Source organism: Populus euphratica, unplaced genomic scaffold (assembly GCF_000495115.2).
Source record: "Populus euphratica unplaced genomic scaffold, PopEup_1.0 scaffold2.1, whole genome shotgun sequence".
Classification (NCBI taxonomy): domain Eukaryota; kingdom Viridiplantae; phylum Streptophyta; class Magnoliopsida; order Malpighiales; family Salicaceae; genus Populus; species Populus euphratica.
Window position 1 is genome coordinate 5115747 of NW_011499846.1, and position 22314 is coordinate 5138060.

At 34.1% G+C, this 22314-nt stretch overlaps 2 protein-coding genes across 3 annotated transcripts; both read right to left on the bottom strand.

The window, feature by feature from the left end:
* Positions 1 to 288: 288 nt before the first annotated feature.
* Positions 289 to 5212, bottom strand: LOC105134339 (Homeodomain-like superfamily protein). Of its 2 annotated transcripts, none has more exons than XM_011038721.1 (8): positions 4663 to 5212; positions 3818 to 3875; positions 3194 to 3317; positions 2909 to 3085; positions 2691 to 2819; positions 1849 to 1958; positions 1471 to 1530; positions 289 to 900 (listed from the first exon to the last, which is right to left on the bottom strand). In XM_011038721.1, the coding sequence occupies exons 1-8, from the start codon at positions 4956 to 4958 to the stop codon at positions 793 to 795; spliced, it is 1062 nt and encodes a 353-aa protein (XP_011037023.1). In that variant the 5' UTR covers positions 4959 to 5212; the 3' UTR covers positions 289 to 792. The 2 variants fall into 2 exon arrangements, with proteins under 2 accessions (XP_011037023.1, XP_011037014.1); XM_011038712.1 differs by having other exon boundaries at positions 2909 to 3088.
* A 2639-nt stretch (positions 5213 to 7851) lies between these two features.
* LOC105138265 (C-terminal binding protein AN-like) lies at positions 7852 to 18112 on the bottom strand. Its single transcript, XM_011044315.1, has 10 exons — positions 17033 to 18112; positions 15826 to 16056; positions 15387 to 15480; positions 12057 to 12700; positions 11290 to 11458; positions 11067 to 11197; positions 9460 to 10260; positions 9279 to 9326; positions 8566 to 8679; positions 7852 to 8244 (listed from the first exon to the last, which is right to left on the bottom strand). Exons 1-10 carry the CDS (start codon positions 17717 to 17719, stop codon positions 8170 to 8172), a joined length of 2994 nt encoding a protein of 997 aa, XP_011042617.1. The 5' UTR covers positions 17720 to 18112; the 3' UTR covers positions 7852 to 8169.
* Positions 18113 to 22314: the final 4202 nt, after the last annotated feature.

Here is a 22314-nt window from a genome sequence, read left to right on the forward strand (position 1 = left end):
ATAAATTGGAGTGGTGTCATAACATCACTCTAGCAGTTCTTGGCTCAAATACAACTGCTTCACTATTAACATCACTCTAGCAGTTTTATTCCATCATCTTGTGTTCCAACTTACCAAGAGATCATTTGATTCAGTTTGAGTCTCTGCTGTAGAAAGAGGAGGCTGCAGTCAAGTGAAGAAAGAAGGTAGACTCTGCTGCGTTTTTCTAGCAGCACTTGGTCACCCACAGAAATCAATGACCAGTCCTGTAAATGAACTATAAAAAACTCCACAACAGCACACGCTTGTACCAAAAAACATGCCACCGCATGGACGGATGACTTTGGTCAAGCTAATGTCAGGTAATACAAGAGTAAGGGATTAGTTTGTTCACGATTCGTTCTTTGTATTATTTGTACAAGGTTTCCCCTTCACATTGATTCCTCAATACACATTATACAGCTCCTAAACACTGCTCCCGCAAACGAAAACCTCAAGAAACCTAAAAGAACACAAAAGTAAAAGCACTCAGCTCTATACAAGATTTCCCTTGGCCCATAAAGTGGAGGATAAAACTGTCCTAGATTCCCGGAAAGCAATGGGAACATGTGTATGTACACACAAGACACTACAAACTGACAGGCCTAGGAAGAGCATGTTCTATATTATACAAGACATACATATATACAGATGAACTTCTAGACACTTTCACTCATTAACGATGCCATCCACGTAGCCTTCTCTTTCAAGGTTGGCGTTTTACGGTTTGTGTCCACAAATACAGGAAGTTCATTGAATTTTCATTTCCACTGATCAAATTGCTGGAATAGGGTTTCCCAACCTATCAACAGTGGTATTTCTGTACGCACCAACCTCATTCGCCTTCTCAGAGTCAACATCATAAGACGCAAGCAACCTTCTCTGCATGGATTTCATTGGAGTTGACAAATGAGTGAAGACACGATGACTAAAAACCATTCTACTTATGTCATGGAAAAGTTTAAAAAGACTGCTAATAAAACTCGTAGCAGATATACGGAGATTGCAACAGGAAATCTAGGGACCCAATTGGTTATATCATTTCATAAAGTTACTGGTTGAGTACCAAAATGACCTTCAAGATAGCGGGAACACCACAAGAAAATTGTCAATCAATGAAAGAGTAAAATATCCATAACAATGCAAGGAATAAATATAGAACTTTTTGAGACATAAGTTTTCCAATATTGTAAATCCGTAACTTTAAACAATCGAGAATAGCCAAAACTTTATGAGGCATCCTTGGAATGGTGTTGAATGAACAGAACCAATTGCGGCATGCAGTAGAGAAAGTACAAATTAAATAACATCATGCACGTAAATTATACATGAACAATAGGTAAGTATGAACAAGGAGTCTGATTAATGCAAACTGGCTCCATGATTCAGATTTTGATGCATCACAGGTGAATGTCACAAAACACAACAAGGTTAAAGAAAGTAAATACTTACATGATCCTCGAATTCTGGACTTGTCAAATTGATAGAGAGGTTCCTCATCAACAACAAAACCTGAGAAAAGCCAAATAAAATCTCTCGAGTAAATTTGTGTTTTCCAGGTGACAAGAAAAACCAAAACCTGCAATTTCTTCAGAGGAATAAAGGCAAAACCAATGATTTTCATATAGAAGAATGATATATTTTCATGAAACGACTGAAGAGAAAAGGGTGAGGCAGAATGCAAAGTTGCTTCCACCCTCTTCATACGAAGCATGATTTTTAATAACTATGCTCAATCTACTCTACACCCCAACCGACCTACTGAATGCAACTCACATTGTTAGGAATCATGAAGGCATGAAAGATAGAAAAGATGAAAAAACAACTCACTGTTTCCAAATTTATTGGGTCCATCTGCTTCAATCTCTGCAAGTGATCACTGGCATTGGGGTCAAAGACACTTCCAATGAAGCTGTACACTTGAGAAAAGTCCGGCATAACTGCACTTGGAACAGTATGAACTCATCATGCATAGGATACAAGAAGATTTACATGATAGACGATGCACACAATTCACAACACTATCTACAAGTCCAGTTGAGTATAATGAAAAAGAGAGGTTCAGATTCACAAGGCAGAAAGAGCCTTAAATGCCAGCAACAAGAACGGGAATGGAAGCTTGGCGTGATGGACATGGACCTATTTGACAGAGGTAATATCCATGCACGCTTTATGATGTAAAATGAAAGCTAATTGCCAGTTTATGCAGCATGAGCATCATTATAATTGTTGAGCTACAAGATGTTAAGAAGCGGCAAAAATATAAAGGATGATACAGAAAAGGTTCGCTAGCAACAATGACTGAAAAGAGAGAGACTCGTGGGTCATAACCCTTTTCCTTCAATAGGAAAGAGAAACCCTTTTTTTCACCTGAAATTACCAAACCATCAACAAATCCCAAATACAACTTCCTTTTTGCTGCACTAAAACACAGCTAGAATGCTATCAACACTCATTTGAAGATCAAGACACGTCATTAGAATACCACTACAAGTATGAAAGAGGAGAGAAGAAGTCTAGTGTTCATGTGGAACAGACACAAAAGCATGATTAACGCTTAAATGCACTTGGTTTGTGAGTCGTGCTTTGGAAAGCCAAAAGGTTTTAAGAAGGAAAACAGCCCATCATTTTTCAGCTACATCTCAACTTCAAATAAGAAGCATGATACTGACCTCTTTCTGGCTTGCCCTGAGCCCGTTTATCAATTATTTTGCCAGTTTGCCAAGTTCTCGAGGCACTTTCATTACTGCTACTGTAGCAACATTTAGTTGCAATTATTGGCCCTGCCAATCCCGCATCATCTGAGAATACACACATAATTTACTATAATAACTGTAGATCTTGAAGAAGAAAAGAAAAGAGGAGGGGGGCTAGAAGAAACAAAAGATACCATTAGTCATCAGTGACATGCTGACTGGTGGTACAGAGTTAAAACTCCAGGTAGATAAAGCTCCACTTGTAATTGGATTTCCAAGAACTGATGTTGAATCAGGCCCGTAGAGATATCCAGGTTCCAGCAAAGCAGATGAAGATTGAAATGACCCCGTCACTTGGGATGCAACTGCAGCTGTAGAAATACACAAACAAACAAAGATAAATCCAGAATTAGAAGAATTCAATCCACATCCTCCTCTCGCCTTCTCAAAATATTAACACAAAGTTTGAACATACTAACCACTTTTAGGAGCCTTTTGAGGGTAAGGATGAGCTGCCTTTCTCTTTGGCCGAGGTGGAGGTACATGTTCACTTGTTCCACTCTTCTGAACCTTCAGAAAGTACTTCTGCGCATGGCTCCGTATCTGCCAAGAACATCCATTGCATTTTACATGCAAAAACATTTTGATGATGGACATGTGGTTCACGAATAGCTGTGACTGAATTGAAATACACCCAGACAGACACACAAAAGCACAAGAGAACACCTGACATATCCCAGGAGGCCAAAACTACCTCTAAAAATGTTTAAGTTTATGGTCTTGGGAATAGTGAATCAATATACCACATCATAAGGAAATCTCTAAATTGCTCTCATAAATAGGTGGTTTCATCATTTCTTTGATCAACTGTAATCATTACAACGAAAATATATTTACCGTTTCAGAGCTTTAACTTGTACGCAACAGATAGGTGTTATGCCTTTCACTAACAAATTTGTTCAAGTCTGACTATGTAATGTAACCTCATAAGCATATATAGCAAAATTATCAGATGGAAAATGAAGATAGGATGGAAGAACATCAAACCCAAAGAGTGATTTAACCTGCCACTTAAAGAAGATAGATTTGACTATTTAAGATACCTGTATGACAGTCTTTGACCCAACAAATGCTTCAATCTTCTTCCAATCACGATCAAATCTGTAACCAAAAGAATTTTAGGTTAGAACGCATGGTTTATTAACAGACAAATCAGAAAGCATGATTTATAGTGACATAGACAATGTCATAGAAAGTTTTATCACAAATTCACCTAACTGAATATAACAACATTCAAGTTATTAAGACCGAAACAAAAGTTTAGAAGCTTTCAATGTTAGGTTTTTCTGGTCAGAGCTTGATGAAAGTGATAAATTGAATTGTTTTTATTATCAGAACATAAAATAACATTTTTACCAAAATCAGTAGTAAGATTCAAAATCTTTCTCTCTCCGTATTTCTTCAGCAATCAACAATCTTCCCACTTCTGCATCAAAGACTAAAGCTCCCATTTCAAAAACTAAATTAATATTAAAATTTTATATGTATATATATAAACAAGCTTTCACTAACACAAGTTTACACCAGAAAGCAAACTCATCAGTAACCGCAAGTTCAAGTACCTTTAATTCCCTCAGTTTGTTATTCAAATTCTCTCGTTTAATTAATCACTGAAGTCCCAAATTCAAAATCAAAGTATAATGAAAATAACAAAAAAAATAAAATTAATAATTAAAACCCCGAATTGCCATGCCAATTATCAATGCCAGATTGAAAAAACCTTTATAATTTTTTATTCAACTTCTCTCATTTAGCTGACCAATTAGGTGAAACTAAATACAAATTCTCTTTTCTTGCAACCAAGCAAACATATAAACTAAAAACCACCACCCAATAATAAAAATTAAAAAGAAGAAGAAGAAGAAAGAAGATGTACACTGATACTTACAACTGGAGAGCTTCTAGAAACTTGTCGTGCTCTTGTTCAGTCCAGCTCTCTCTAGTCTTGGTAATAGTATAAGGTTTCCGAATCTTCTTATTCGGATCCTCCGAGAACGACACCAGCTTATGGCTATTATTAGTATTAATATTAGCCGCTGAAACAGTATCATTACAAGGATCGGTAGCAGTATTAGTATTAGTTGGTGGCAGAATATTGACACCGGGTAACTCCATATGACTACTATTATTCATAGGATCGAAGAAATAAAACCCTGGAGCCGGGTTCGGGTTAACCGACACCATTAAAAGAGAACAAAACCGATTCTGTTTTTCTTCCGGTTTAGGTTCTTCTGGGTGGTCTTGTTTTTATGCAAAGGTTTTTGTACCGCGTGTTCTGTCCTGCAAGGAAGAAAGACAACAAAGGAGGAGAAGCGTGTTGGGTGAGTCTTCTCGGTTAACGTTTTTGTGCTGAGTGTTGTGTCTTGCAAGAAGGAAATAAAGTGAGAAGAGAAGATGTACAGAGTAGATGTGTGGTTTATAAATGATTGATTGATGGTTTTTATAAATAATAGATTAGAGAGAGAGTGTGTGTGTGGGAGTTGTGATGGTGGTGTTAGTGGGCTTGGAAATGATCGTACACGTGGCAGTGTTTTTGTCTCGATCGAGAGTTAGGTGACCCGTGGACTCGGCAAACGGCAATTTTTGTTACAGTTACGTGGGTTTCCTCGTTTTTTTGTTTTTTAATAAGATTGGGGAAGACCTTTGGGCACGAATGTTTTCGAAAAATAGCAGTTCGGCAAGAATCCTAGAAGAATGATACAGGTGAAAAATATATTTGAAAAATAGTGCAATTCAAATATAAACATGTTTTTAAAAATTATTTTATACATGTCTGTTATTTTTAATAGTAGTTATTTCATCATACTTTAAAATATTACTTTTTTTACAAATTAATTAATTTAGCCTTGAAATTTTATGAACATCTAATGATCAAAATATAGTATTCAAGATCCAATGCATAAGAAAAAAAATAATATGATATGATGGAAAAGAAAAATGAAAACAAAAAAATAAATTATTAGAAACAAACTGAATGAAAAAATCTCAAGGGAATAATTCTAATAATATCTTTCAAACAAAATTATAATTAATCCTGAATTAATCTTAAACAAAACTTTTAATTAATTATAACTTTATTTGATGGTTTTATAAAATATTTTTATTGAAATTTTTTTAATAATACTAGGCATGTTGAAAATGGAGTCATAGCTTGTTCCTGTAACCTCTTTTTTCCCTTTTTTTTTTAATTTCTCATTCTTTTTTATAGCACATCAGCTTACTTACTTTTTTTTTGTTTTATAATTGTTGGATGTTAAATTTTATTTTTTGGTTATTGTATTTGTATAAAATTTTAAATTTATTTTTTATTGAGAAATAACTTTTGAAACAAGATTTATTCCCCATAATAATTTCTCTAATACTTTTTCTAATTTGTATCATTATTTTTCAAATTTTCTATCAAGTTAGTTAGAATGATAAAAATCCCTTGGTACAGCAAGTCAAAATTTGGTTGGTACTTGAACTAAAAGACCACGAATTAAAAACTTCATTGGTTTATATTTTCGTAGTTCGAATCCAAAACCTTTTTTGTTTTGTTTTGTTTTAACCAAGGTGAGATTAGAGTGACCTTTGGGTAGAAGTGAGACTGATAAAGCCGCGTGTGACTCTCAGCAGAGGTAACTTGCACCCTTCCTAGAAGACACCGCAGAAGGATGAATTACGAAAGTTTCGTTCGGGAGAGACACTTGGGGGCCTGTGATTATCAGCTTTGTCTGTTTTAAGTAGCTTGCCTTTGCGTTTAGCTAACATCTACTCATTACTATATTGTGAAAATGCTGATTATGCGTATCAAAACTCGGAAATAGCAAAAACATTATGGTTGAAAAGGAAGCTGAACTAGTGTAACCGATTATTCAGTGACAGCGACCGAGAAATTGCTTACTTTGTTGATCCCTGTATTGATTAAAGTCCCCAACAAAATTCCCAGGCAAATACTCTTGTAACAACGGCCAACGATGTATCCAAGACAACGTGCTGTATATATAGCAATAATAAACATCAGTAAATGCATTTGCTCTCTAGGCCATCCAATTCAGAAAAAAAAATTATCGTAAATATTGTAGTTGCAGCATGGATGCTTCGTTCAGAAACCTGAGAATATTTGTGAGCTGTTTTGTATAATTGAACACGGGCCTCCAATAGAAAATAAAGAGTGACAACAGGAATGACCCTTTCAGATCGCCAGACGAAGGTAGAATTCGAACTCAAGATTTGTCCCCACCTCCTCTCCAGCTTCGGAAGAAGATGGAATTTTATTAGCAATTATACTTTGGTCGATATCAAGCAGTATTGATTAAGACTAGAGATCCGAAATACGAGTGGGAAATTTTAAGCAATTATTTTGATCATGTAAATGGTCAGTGCGAGATCAGCTGATATTAATTGGATGGTTTTGAAGCATTATGTATGTATATACGAATGGCGATTGCAAAAGCTTTCCTGTCCCCCATAGTTTGCGCCTCTCTCAAGCCAAGTTGTGGGCTCCAAAAAACCATGTGAGCTTTCCTTTGCCAACTGCAGCAATGGGACATTCTTGCTTTATTAGATTAAGGATCTGCAGGATCTTGCGTTACCTTTACGGCTTTATCATTCCAAAACTGAAATCTTGCAGATCACTAGGGAAGAAGTAGCGCAGCCTCACCGCCCAATGTCACCAAGCTTGATGCTTACAGGCAAAAAAAACCATTAGCATCTCTGTTTTTATGTATCCTGACTCTGAAAGAAAATTTTGTGCGCTTACTGCAAATAGACATTAGCTTAATACACGAGTGCATTTAATTATTAAGACAGCATTATCAAAGAGAGTGAAGCAGAAAATCTTGCTCAACCACCTGTACTATGATCTTGTTTAAAAATTCTGACTTCTCTCCCGTCAAGGATTTCTGGAATCATTGAAAGATGAGATGCCTTGTGAACTTATTCAGTGATCCAAAGCACGCCCACCTTTGTGAATTTTGAAGTTCTGTTATTGATCAGTGATTACTTCACAAGCCCAGACGCTAGCGCAGCTACAATAAAAGGTAGAGATGATAAAGCATTGGTTGACAGCTATCTACTAGCTTCGACAACAGCAAAATGGTCACTGAAATGGAATTTCATTAATTCATCAAGGTAGAAACAACGATCCATTTGACGAAGCAATGGACAGTTCTCATAAATTATAAAGTACATTCATTTCAGCAAGAGGGCCATACATCCCACGGGTAATGGATGCATATATAACTGAGAACTTACAAAACCAGAAGGGGGGGAAAAAGGAAACAGAAAAGAATGCTTTTTACAAATTGTTTCGAGGAAACAACAAACTTAGGGAGAAAACAAAATGAGAAGCTGACAAGAATTATGAGATGGGCAAATAAAAAAGATTACGTTTATCAAATCTTGCTATCACAATCTAATCTAGCCAACGAGTAACACCATCATCTTCCCCTAAGGTGGCCAAAATCTCGATCCGTGCATCCAAAATAGCCTGCAATTTTTTGCACAAATTAAGACAATTCAAAGGGGAGAGGACAGGTAAATAGGAATTGGATTTCCTCTGTGCAAGTGCAGGGTGGAAGGCAGGTAGCTACTTAAGAATGATGGATTTATCAAAATTCCATGCACTGCTTCATGTGTGTTGATGCCCTACTGAAAAATTAATCTTAGTAACCATCTAAGCACCACTATTTTTTAGCTAGAGGGACTATAATTAACCATTACAGATCTCTGTTTATTAGAGCTCAAGAGAGTTTAAGACAGTTGGAGGAAAATTATCATGCAGCATAATACAAAGAGGAGAGAAATGTACCAAAGGATTTCTACAGTTAACCAGCCTGCATTCATCCAAAGAACCTTCCAACGTCCAACTCTCCCAAACATCAAAACTGTGACTGGTGAAAACAAATTCCATTCTCCTGTTAATCTGTGATTTTCAGAATAGAACTCAACCTTAATCCCAAGCAACCAAATAATTACATCAAGATACCTGAATTTTAGCAAGTTAGGCATTTACCATTCAATCATGCTGGAAAATGAATGACAGGACTTGTATATAGATGCAGATTCTCTAAGCACAATTTTCATTTTGCTTTCCAAATGAAGAGCATAATTGAGAACAAAAGGAGAGCCTGATTAAACAATAACAAGCTTCTATCTTCTTTGAAAACATGCAACCCTCAAAATAATCAATCCAGTGTCTGATTTCACACAGCAAATGTCTACTTTCCTAAACCAATGCACTGTAAAGGAGCAATACATAAAAACATAAAGATGTCTATGTTCCACAAACAGATACGAAGATTAAGTATGCCCCAGTCATAAACATTTTCCGAGAACTCAAAGTGTGTAAAGAATGCCCTATCAGCAAAAGAAAAGGAACGGTGCTAGTTGTAGAAGCACAACCATATCACACTAGCAAACCATGAGAACTTGAGCAGATATTAGTGCCCGTCAACAGTAACTTCTTATCATACCAGTGCAGCAGCACTCTCCAACTACTTAATCTTACAAGATATAAAGTACCTGCAATAACTTTCCACCAGCAGCAAAAGAGCGCAACCCAATTGTGTCCTGCAAAAAAATGCATCCACAAAAACACATTAGCGAACTCAACAGTTAATCTACCCAATTATGCTAGCAACTGTAATATGATGATTTGGTTGGAAAATGTGGTAAAGGCATGAATGATTTCTGCCAAACAAACCTTGTTTCTGAAAACAACAAGGAACTGGGCTGCAGGATCTCTTTTTGTTACATTTGACAGAGCATCCAGGAACCATCCACCTCCTTTAGATCTTTGCCTGGAAACATGGAGTGCAGGGCGATCTCTTGCATATAAAGCTATAATGTGCCCATCTTTGAGCAGCTCATCAGACTTTCCACTGAGCTTCTTGCCTGATCTTGAAAGCTGGCCTGAACTTGATTCTTGCATTAATTCTATTGGTGTTTTCCTACTCCTTGAGTCTTCAGGGGAAGCAAACCGAGAACTGGAACTTAACACTTGATCACTGCCACTCATAGCAGTATCATCTTCTTGATGTGAAGTACTTTCTTTCTCTAATTGAGAAGGATTGTCTGATTTCTGTCGAGGTTTTTGACGGCCATGTCTTTTTTTTGCCTTCTTGCCTGATCGGCTGCGTCTTTCATCAGATCTTGTGGTTGTATTTTGAGACATGCCAGAACCCTGAGCTTGGCTGGTAGATTCTATTGACTGACCACTCACTTTTTTGCGAGAGGTTTCTGGAGTTAGCTGAATATCATCAGTCAATTGCTCACCAACAGAATCCTGCAGAGTACTTTCTTTGTCTTGCCTGTGAAATGGTTCACTTTCATCACCTATTTCACTTTCTTCACCTTCCTCATCAGAAACAGCATTCTTTGGTACGATCCCATCAAAGAAGAATGACTGCAGAATAGAGATAGCTTTGTCCCTTATCTCCATCCACACTTCTTCACTGTAATCTGCACTGCGTGGAAGTATCAATACATTGGGCATCTCTTTTACCTGAAGCAAAAGTTTGGGATGGATCACTCAGACAGAGGTGCTATATTCTGAGTTAAATATCATACAACATTCACATAAAATCTTAGTCTACAGCACACATTTTTCCAAACATTACCAAAAATCAAAGACCATGCTCAGTGCTTTGAGACCTCAACCCTTACCGCTCACCATACTATATCTAAGCAGGAAGTGTAACAATAAGGGCCTTTACCCTCTAAAACTAAAAAAAAAAAAAAAAAAAAAAGAACTTGATTTTGTCCCAATCCATAGTCTAGTAATGGAAAGTTTGACGAGGATAGAGTTTTTCCCTGAGGAACATGTATATTCAGAAAAGAAACGGTTGATTTAGGCCAAAACGAATCAAGACATTTGCTTTAAGCAGCAATGCCACATGAGCATTTGATCACAGTTGAACATTGTAGGCTACTGGTATAAATAAATAAATAATACAAATTGACTAACAGGGGAAAAGGGTGATTAAATAGGGCAACAGGAAATACAAATCATACAGGCCCCCAACGTTTTTGAATTAAACTGGAAGGAGCATGTTTTATAGCACTCGGCATTTTAGTTACCACTGAAATGATACTAATAGGAGACAACTAGCGGTATCCATCAACCTACCCAACCCAACTTGCTAGGTTATTTAGAAGGGGGAGAGTATGTTATTAATTTTTTTATGAAGTAACTGATATTTCAAATTGGCCATGAAATGTTATAGATTCCAAGAAATAACATACTCCATTCAAACTTTTTATATATATCCTAAAAATAACATCATAATCCAATTCATAAATCATACATACCCATGCTTCCATCCACTGTGGCCCTTCAGCACCATCCAGGGCACAACCGGCCAAGGTCCCATCAATCAGAAGTTGCTTCAAAGCACAATCATCCAGCAGCTGACTACTGCCCGTATTCACAAGAAATGCCCCTATAAGAAAGCAAAGAGGTTCCTTCCACATAAATATCAACAGGAAGTAAATTATTGCAAACTTCTCAAAATGAGTAAGGAGAGTAATATGCCTGGCTTTATATGTTGCAAGCACTCTTCATTGATAATCTGAACAGTTTCATTAGTTAAAGCACAGTGAAGTGAAATAAGATCACTCGCAGCAAGTAAATCATTAAGAGTATCCATTCTTCGAGCAGCTAAAGGAAATGTAATAGAAGACCTCGCTAATTTTCCTGGCCCCTGCATTATTAATTTAGGCAAAAACGTGAATGGAGAGCAAATGCAAATAACTTGAGCACCGTAAAATAAAAGCAAAAGAGTGCACAACAAGTCAATGCATTAAATTAGAGAGAAGCAACACTTCAAAAAACATCAAATCCCACAACTAATCAACTTCTAAAAGAATGTTTCTCAATCATACCCAAATTGCATCTTCCAAATGCCAAGCTTATCAAATATAACAGGGTATGCTTAACCAAGATTTTATTTTCTTTCATTACAAAGATAAGAAAACAACTTGTGCCTTATAACCAACTAATTTGGAAATATTTACAGACACAAAATGTATTATCTCCACATAAACCCCATAAAACATCACAATGAAGCTCATTTCTGATCTGCCCATAAATCAACTGCATCCACAAAACAAAAAAATTCTTTTAAATTCAAATGGCTCTACTAACCCATCAGCCAATCCTATTAAAAAAATCTAACAATTTTCTCCTATTTAATTCACAAGCAACAAAAAAATTCTAAAAACGACATTGTTTGGCATCAAAATCAACACTAATCTAAGCAACTTGAATAACTGAAAATTCTAAAGTGCGTGAACAAGTACCTCGTGTACATCAAAATACAGCACACTCATTTTAAAAGCTAAGCTTCTGGTAGCCAGAGATCTAGCTGATGCAGATCTACCAACAATGCCCAATACCAAACCTCTACACCTCCTCATTCCTCTACAAAGCGGCTGCACCGAGCCAAGCCAACCGGAAGCTGATAAGGCATGTCTTGACAACAAATGCGTCCGGCGCAGCAACCCTAGAAACAAAGCCATAACCGTATCAGCGATCTCCTCGGCTCGAGATGTGTCCACGTGGACAAGCCGGAGACCTAAATCGGCAGCGAGAGCGGAGTCGACAGCTCGGTCAGCCGACCCCAGGCATAGGATGAGCTGGTAAGGACGGAGACGGCGTTGGGCGGCGCGTGGTAGGTAAGCGAGTGAATGGAGGAGGACGGCAGCGGCAGATTCGATCTTGCCATCGGAGAGGCGGCCGAGAGGGACGTGTTCGATTAAAGCGACGCCGGATAAGGATTCTTGTTCGATGGCACAATCTTCGATGCAGTTGAGAGTGACAACAAGAGGGAGACGTTGTTGTTGTTGTTGTTGTTGTTGTTTTTGTTGTTGTGGAGGAGGACGAGTGTTAGTGTTACGGCGGTGTGACATTGTCGCTAAAGATCTGGTAGTCGTGGCGCTCATTTACAATTTTTGTACTTGTTAGGGTTTAACGTGAGGAATTTGGCCATTTTTTGGATGGGTATGAAGGAGGAGGAGGGAAAAGGGCTTCTTTTTTATTTACTTATTTGTGAACTGAAATGTGAGAGAAAGAGGCTGATGGAGTGTCGTTTTTTCTGTTGGTTTGTTTTTGCTTCCTATGGTTTGGATGGGAGGGAGACGGTGAATGGTCCTGCTTCCTATGGTTTGGATGGGAGGGAGATGGTGAATGGTCCCCTACCCTACCCTACCCTTGCTTGTCTAGAGCAGTAGACTACTTCCGACCCCTCGTCCTTGGGGTTTTGAAAAACTGAGGTAATGCTTCGATGACTTCGATTCCCTTGCTTCGTTTTTTTTTTTTTATTAATGAAAACAAGTAAAGTGTTTATGTTTTCATAATTAGGCTTAGTGTTTTTTTAAGACCATCATGACCCGTTAGAGATTTATTCTCAGTAAGGATACCCACGTGGAAGAAGAAGAAAAAAACTGTAACTATGACCAAGGGTTGTGCCAGCCGCTCCCAAGAACATGGGTCGCTAATTAGATTCGGTGAAGTATAGCCATTACCCTGTTGGGGCGGCATTCTTTTTTACCCACTACTTTTTTGGATGTTTTTGGTACCGTAGTATTTGTTACAGTTATGATATAAAAAAATAGATATTTAGTTAAAATTAAGATTAAAAAATAATTTATTATATTTGGTTAAAAATATTTTTAAAATTAAAATTATAAAATAATTTTAAAAAATATATATTGATATTAATGATTTTAAATTTAAATATTCTTGAATTAATTATTTTTATTATATCATGAAACAAATAATATTTTATATGAAATATTTTTTATTGTTTTATTAAACTATTTATAATTTCATTACATACAAAATTTATTTGATAAAAACTATAATATTCATAATTTTTTCAGCGTGTAATAAAATTATATAAAATATTATCAGATATAAAATTAATATCACAATGTGAGTAAATTTAATTAACTCTATACTATATTTTTTTTATTATCAGATATAAAATTAATATCACAATGCGAGTAAATTTAATTGACTCTATACTATATTTTTAAAAAAAAATATTTTTCACAGTGAATTTAATTTATTTTAAACTAATTTTTTTAAAAAAAACTATTAATAAAAATAATATAAAAAAAACCATGAACAATATAATTAACATGTATAATATGTAGAAAATAAAAAATTTTTACTTTTCATTACCTGCTTATTACCTGTGTTTTAGATATAAAAATCATATATGATTCATAAATAATAAATTATTTTTTTTATTATCAAATAATTACAAACTATATTTTAATTAAAAGACAGCCACAGTCGCATAAATAAACAGGCTCTTCCAGGAGGAGGAAGTGAAAATTTTAAAAACCACTGTCAGAGGAATTCACCACGCCCTGTCGGTTGTCATTTCACCATTGGTGAAAGCAAGTTTCGTAGTCCTTTGACAGTGAGTTGGATATTATAATAGTTTTTATAATTATAATTTTAAAAAATTATTATGTAAAATTTTTTTTAATGATAATTTTAAAAAATTATTATATAAAAAAAAATTAATGAAGATTAATTTAGTATTTATATATATTTGGTAAAAAAATATAATTAAAATTAAAATTAATTAAAAAAATAATTTAATATATTTAATTAAAAATACTTGAGATGGTAAAATAATTTTAAAAAATATAAATTAATATTTATTTTTTTATTTAAATATTATAAATTCAACTATTTTATTATATCATAAAATAAATAATATTTTTTATAAAATATTTTTTATTATTTTATTAAATTATATATAATTTTATCACATATAAAATATATTCCTCAAGAATTATAATTTTTTTAGATTTTTAAGCATGTAACAACATCAAATAAAATATTATTATAAATAAAATTATAATTATAATTTATATTTAATTTATTATTAACATCATTGAATAACATTAATTTTTTAAATAAGATATAATTAAAAATAAAAAAATTATTTTATTTCACTGAATTAAATCTAATTCAATACATTTAATTTGAAGTGGTGCAGTCTCATCATTACCATAAAGAATAACTTCACTATTCACGAAGGAAAAAAAATTGCCTTTTAACTGTTCACTTAAGTAAACAGTGAAAAGTGATTCCCTCACCACAGAATCAAGGTCTGCTTCTTCTTACCCTCTGCTGCAAACATAACAAACAATAGAGTCCATAAACAGTAAATACCGTTTTTTTCTTTACCAAACATATGGCTCCTATGTTTTACTTCAGCCACTTCGTAAACAAACGGTTTCAAAAAGAAAGTGCACTGTGGGGGGGGGGGGTGATTCTCGTATGTATAGTCCTAACTAGCATTTCATATGGGTTTAGCCTCGGGATAAATGGAAATAAATACCTGGTTCAATGCTTCTACGTTCCTCCAAAGATGGCAAAAATCAGATCACAGAAATAACAGCACTCCGATATGATATGTCTCAAAGGACTTCCCCATTATTTCAGAAGTGCAATAAACAGCTTGAAACAAATTAATTAAATGCAAAAATGAGAAGCAGTAGTTTGAGTTTGAGACGAGAAAATAAACCTGTTACACTTACATTAGAGAGAGAGCTACACAAATACACTACAGGACCCAGAAAACTACATGCATTTTTATAGAGGCACACTCGCACCACCAGGAACCCATGCAGGCCTGTATATCTCTTGCAGGTTCATCGGAAGATCAAGGCCGTCATTTCCTCCAGAGTCTACTCCCAAGCTCTGCTAGTTCAAATATTTAAGCAAATTTGCATTATATCCGACTTCCATTTGGACCACCACAAGTCATGATCTTATAAGCACCTAGAGGAATGAGGAGATGAAATTTAAGCTGGTTTCCTTGTCAAGATATATAGATCTTACAACTACCAAACAAAAATAATGTACAATTTCCGTATCATTTACTGAAACTCACACTTAACAGATCACGCCTGCCTTATATGTTCCCATCTCCTTCAACTTCGTATATTGAACAATATTACAGATGTAATTCGACATTCTGAAATATTTCCAGCTGTTTCTGTTCATCCACGGTGACAAGCTAGTAGACAGAAAATATCCGGTTCATAAAAACCTCCTCCTAAAATTCCTCGAAGTTGCTTGATATGAACGCATGAGCAGTCCAACACCAATGCCAGCACCAAGACACATCCCAAGGCCAATTCCAACACCAACTCTCACACCAGCATTAAACCACGAGAGTTGTCCATCCTCACCATAATACATGTCTTCTGAGTAGTATTGGCTTCCAATTTTCTCATCTGATTCATAGCCATCATCATCTTCAGCTTCAGTAATCTGCACAAGGGCCCAATGTTGATGAGACAATTGAAATAGCACAAACTGCTGACGAAGGGATGCTATTCCAAGTAAACTGAGGTGTCAACAACCTTTCTAAAACACATCATCAGAAAATCACTCAATATATATTGAATCATGCTCATGTTTGTCCTTGTATTCAACCCAAGCAGCTATGCACATCATGGATTCACATTGATTAACACATGAAAAAAAGATGTCCAAAATATATCAGAAAATTTTCCAATTTGTCCGGTGCAAGAGTTTGTTAAGCTTCTTAAAGCTGATCTACAGTTGAATATCTAGAAGACCGTAATTGCTTCCTTTGAGGAACACGTATTTGCATGATTTATTTCAAGAAGACAGAAGCACATTATCCAACAAATCATTTGTGACCAACTCCAAGCTGCACCACAATGTAATCAATTGATAGACTTGTACAGGTAATAATAATTTCAAGGGAGACACTCATGTTACATAGAAGCCGCCTTCCTCTCTCTCGCCAAATAAACAAGTGGTTCAAGAGGCTGCACCTACTTCTCATGAAATAAAAAAAGCGGGTACCGTAGATAGATTCAGGGGAAAGAAATCGTCATACAATTACATTCACTGGACACGGTATAGAACAAGAACAGGAAACATAATGCTCCAGCGCTCAGACACATTGCAGAACTACAACTTAAAAAACACAATCAACATCAAAATCCACATTACCTGCATTATACAAAACTTAAATCAAATCATAATCAGAATTAACTCAACTCACGTAACTTCAATCCAACTTAAGCAACGATAAGGCAATCAAACAAAAAGCCTACAACATTCACAACCGCACTTCCCTGCAACATAACAACCAATACACTTGCATTTCCTCAATTAACTTCTCTAAAAAAAACATTTCAATTTCCCATCATTCTATTTCTGATTAAAAATCCAAACAAAGAGAGATGCATTAATGACAACAGGATTAATTTACCCGAACTTTGCGTTGTCTAACCAACCCATTACTAATAACACCGCTTTGCTTCCTATTATCCAACTCCTCATCCTCTGGAATCGCATCGAGCATCGCATACCTGGACGGTTTCTTCATGGGACCAACCAAAATGGTCTTCGTCAAAATCACCGGCACACCTCCACAGCAACCAGCAATATAGACCTCGATCACCGGCGCCGAAACCCCCAATTTAAACACCGAATTCCCTTCAAAAACACCAGCCGCCACACAGCATTCTAAACTCCACCCTGTCTTCGCATCATTCTCCAACCCCCCTACACCCCCATTATTCCCCCACGATGTCGTTTCGATCCTCTCCAACGACCCACACAAAACCATGTCCTTGTTATCTAATATTTCAAATTCAACCCCGCGGGTGACGCGCACGCTGTCCGTGCTAACATACGTAACCTCCGATGATTCCTTGTTGAGGCGGTCGCGACGGAGGGTTAAGGAGGCGGAATCAGAGGAGGGGATTTTAGAGCCGTTTATTTCCAGTGGAGTGCTGATTGAACGACGGAGATGGCGGATGGTCAGGTGGTCGGGTACGCTTTCGATAACGCAAGGAGTTACTCTTACGTAGAATAATCGGATTTCGAGCCATGAAGATGATTTGTTTGTTATTAGATATTTGTAGGAATTTGATTCGATGTGGTTTTGTTCCATTGAACCCTAGTATAGTTCCTTCAAATTGGAATCAAGATAAGCTAAAATTAGGGATTCTTGGATTTGGATTTTGATCTTTCATCAAATCCTGGGAATCATAGGTGGAGGTTTTCTATAATTTTGGCGGTGTTAGGAGATTAGGAGCAATGTTTGTTGGAGAGGGTATAAAATGGAGGAGATTTTTTAGTTTCTATTTTTTGCATTGTAGAGGAAAGAAGGGTTTTGAATTTTTATACGTGATTAGGGTTTTTGAAAGTGATTATCTGAGTGTCAAGAGTTGTGGCGGATGTAAAGGACGCAGTGGACCTGGTCAAAAACTTCGGACAGGAAATAGGAAGGACGAGGAGGAGGAAACCGTGAGCTGTGATTAACACGTGTCGTCTTCAGATGTCCTTGCTGGAGGTTGACGGTAAGGCTTTTGCTATTATTTTTATTATCATTATTATTATGTGAAAACTGCTGATTAGCCCCCAGCCGATGACGCACTTCGCATATCAGTCTCCAACCTTCAAAACTTTATTAAATATGGCTCAAAGTTTCCACATTCCCATCGTTTATTATGCACCAGGAGTTATTATCATATATACATTAAACTCGGCCTGGGATGAACTCGCCGTCCTAGATTACACAGATTAATTTAAAAAATAATATTTAAAATTTTAATATCATATATTAAAAAATTAAGAAGCAATTTAAATAAAAATAGATTATATTTATTGTAAACAATAAATTTAGAAAGATTATTTTAGAATATTAAAAAAATATTATATTTTTTAAGTTAAAATATGTAAATTAAAAAGATTATAATCTTATGTTGCGACGAGAACAGTGGAGAGAAGAGAAGGAGAGTGTAACAACGAGAGAATGGCTATATTTACTACATAAAAGAGAGTTGATTCTTATTATTATTTTACTTTACTCTAGCAAATTATATTCATTATTATTTTTTAATTTCCTCCCAGCTATTTAAAATTCAAGCGCGTGCTTCCCCGATGAGACCTGTTGGATATTATGGCGGGGGGACCAATCGGCTAGGGCGTTCCAAATATTAGAAGGTCGGGGGCTGATTTGTAGTTGTCCCCCTATTTTGGTACTTAGGTCAACGGAAAGCTACGCGGCGTGAAAAAGTTCACGCAGTAAATGGGTCTGGGCTTCGAGGTCTTTCATAAAATGGGCCCACACCTCAATTTTGAGAATCTGGAATAAACTGACAGCCAATGCTTATGAATTGAGTTGGGCCAGGGCTATTATTGGTGGCTAAGAAAATTTTGAGGCCACAGGCAATAGTCAAACAGGGGCCCCCACAGCAGCTACAGGCAATAGTCAAACAGGGGCCCCCACGGCGGCTGTGAGGTGAATAGATGTGATAGTAGGCCGGCAAGAAGGCATGTTTGCCCGGGCGCCAAACACTTGGAGAAGCACGGGCAGGATTTTTAGAGGCCAAAAATTCCTTTTTATTATTTTGATGTAAGCATTGCAATGTCATTTTTTTTTAGATGTGTGGGTGGTGTTGGGGTGATTTATCAATAATAATTTTTTTTTCCTCTCAAAAAAATCATAGCTAGATCTTTTTATGTTTCCTTTTTATTATTTTGATGTAAGCATTCCAACGTCATTTTTTTTTATTTTTTTTTTATGCGGGGGTGTTTGGGTCAGCTTACGCACACAATAGCTAGATCTTTTTATGTTAATATTTTAACTTTAATTTTAATTTTTTTGTTTTATGATTCTGGTTCTTTACTTTTTTGTCTATGTTTTATTTATTTTTAATTTTATTTTTTAATCCTAATTTGTTATATATTGTTTTTTTTTTTAATTTGATCCTCATTTTTTTCAATTTTTATTGTATTTTATTTTATTTTTAGTTTCACTCTTAAATAAAAAAATTGTATGTATTTTTTACTTCAATCTTGATTCTTTTTCTTCTTTTTCTTTTAATTTTTTCTTTTTAATTTCACATCTTAATCAAAGATAAAATTTATTTTATATTTTAATATTTATAATTATTTTTTTATTGTTATTTTTTAAATTTTATCCTTGAATATTTAATTGATTGAGAATTATATCTCATATTTTTTTCAAATAGGTTATAGATTTGAAAAGTTTATATGAATCGACATTATTTTTTTTTTAAATCTTTGTGATTTTGCATTATTTTACTTTCTACCATGTTATATTGATCTCATAACATTAGATCCAGGATAATTAAGGTTGACTTGATCTTAATTAACAAGATTATAAGTTTGTTATGTTAATTTAGGTTGATTTAGACTGATTTTTTAGGTTTTTTTTACCTAATTTTATCATTTATATTCAATAAAATAATAACTAAGTTGCATTATTTGTTCATTTAAAAAATATATATTTTTTCACAAGTTATTGTAATCATTTTTTATTAATTTGATTTATTTATTATTATTTAATTAAAATAAAATAAATTTATTTAACTCAGTTAAGTTTACCATAAAATTGTGAATTTTTCTTCCTGTTTTGAAATGTATACATAACATCAGAATATTTTTTAATAAAAATAAAAATCCAAGCCCGCAACGGATCATGATTAATAGCATACCATAGCATAATTTTATATTTCAAACATTTGAAAAATATAGCAGCTTTTTTAAATTAAATGCCACTACTTTGTGTTTCTCCAACCATGCTCGAGTCTGAGAAAGTACCTTGTCGGAATCGCATCACGAAGCATATTGTAAATTTTATAATTATAATTGAAATGTTTCAATTCGAAATGATCACCATATCTTAACAAAAACTGACAGGCTTGATGTTGAGGCACGCAAACCACTAGGCTGTTTTGTTTTCCTTCCTTTCACCCAGGTGCGGAAGAAAGGGACAAGCCCCCCACCGCTGGGCTAAAACCGCGCGCGCCCAATGAGCAGGTAATTTATTGCAACGTCATTTTTATTTAGACGTGTGGGTAGTGTTGGGGTGATTTATTATTAATAATTTTTCAGTTATTTTTTATGTTGATATTTTAACTTTAACTTTAATTTTATATTTTATGATTCTTGTTCTTTACTTTTTTGTCTGTTTTTTATTTGTTTTTCATTTTATTTTTTAATTCTAATTTGTTATATATTGTTTTTTTTAATTTGATCCTCATTTTTTTTTCATTTTTTGTTAAATTTTATTTTATTTTAAGTTTCAACCTTGAATAAAAAATTTGTATGTATTTCTTACTTCAATCTTGATTCTTTTTGTGTGTTTTTCTTACTTCAATCTTGATTCCTTTTCTTTTAAAATTTTTATTTTTTAAATTTTTTCTTTTTAATTTCACCTCTTAGTCAAAGATTAAATTTATTTTATATTTAATTTTATCATCATTTTTTTATTTTTATTTTTTTAATTTCATCCTTGAACATTTAATTGATTGAGAATTGTATCTCATATTTTTTTTAAATATAGTATTTTTAGCCTAATGACTTCAGTTATAGGTTTAAAAGGTTAATACGAGTCGACATTGTTTTTTTTTTTAAAATCTTTATGATTTTGCATCATTTTACTCTCTATCATGTCATCTTGATCTCATGACATTAGATTCAAGATAATTCGGATTGGCTTGATCTTAACCAACAAGATTACAAATTTATCATGTTAATTTAGATTGACTTAGACTGGCTTTTTCAGGTTTTTTTATTTAATTTTATTATTTATATTCAATAAAGTAATAATTGAGGTTTATTATTTGTTCATTTAAAAAAAAAAAATTCACAAGTTATTGTAATCATTTTTTATTAATTTGATTTATTTATTATTATTTAATTAGAATAAAATTAATTTATTTAACTCAGTTAAATCAAAACTATAAAATAATTAAATTAATATTGATCAACACTTTACAGCACTCAAAATGCTTGGAAAAAATAAAATGAAGATGAACTCAAACAAATTTGCAGCCAATAAATAACATGAAAAAATAAATTCAAATAAAAAAGTTCACATGCAAAAAAAATAAAAATCCTTTAAATAAATCAATTAAAAAATGATCTCATATGAAAAAAAATCTAACAATAATATTTATACAATTATTAAAAATAAAAACAATTAAAAAAAACTAAAAAAAAATATCTTGATGTTGAAAAATATAGTGAAAAAAATAAAAAAAAATTATCTTGATGTAGATTCAATTGAAGTTAAGAAGAGAAAAAAAAATCATAAACTATATTAATTAAAAAAAATGAGAAGAAAAAATAAAAAAGAAGAATAAGACATAACGAGTATATAGAAATGATACCTTATTATTCTTTTACTTTGTTTTGATTTTTTTCTCTGTAATTTTTTTATTAAATACTGAGAAAATATTTCAATTGATAAAATTTGTTGGCAATTATCAATAAATATATTTCCTTAATATTTTCATTTTTATTTATTGATTTTTTGATAATATAAATCTAAACTCTAAATTAAAAGAAATTTTAAGATGAAATAAAGGTTTAAAACTATAATACCAATGCTGAAAAATAAAGTTAAAGGGAGTGTCAAATTCTGTCAAGTAATAATAAAATTAATCACCCCAGGCACTCCTTTTCAACCTTGTTCCCCCGGTAAAATCTCTATCTAACAATTTTGTTTGCTTA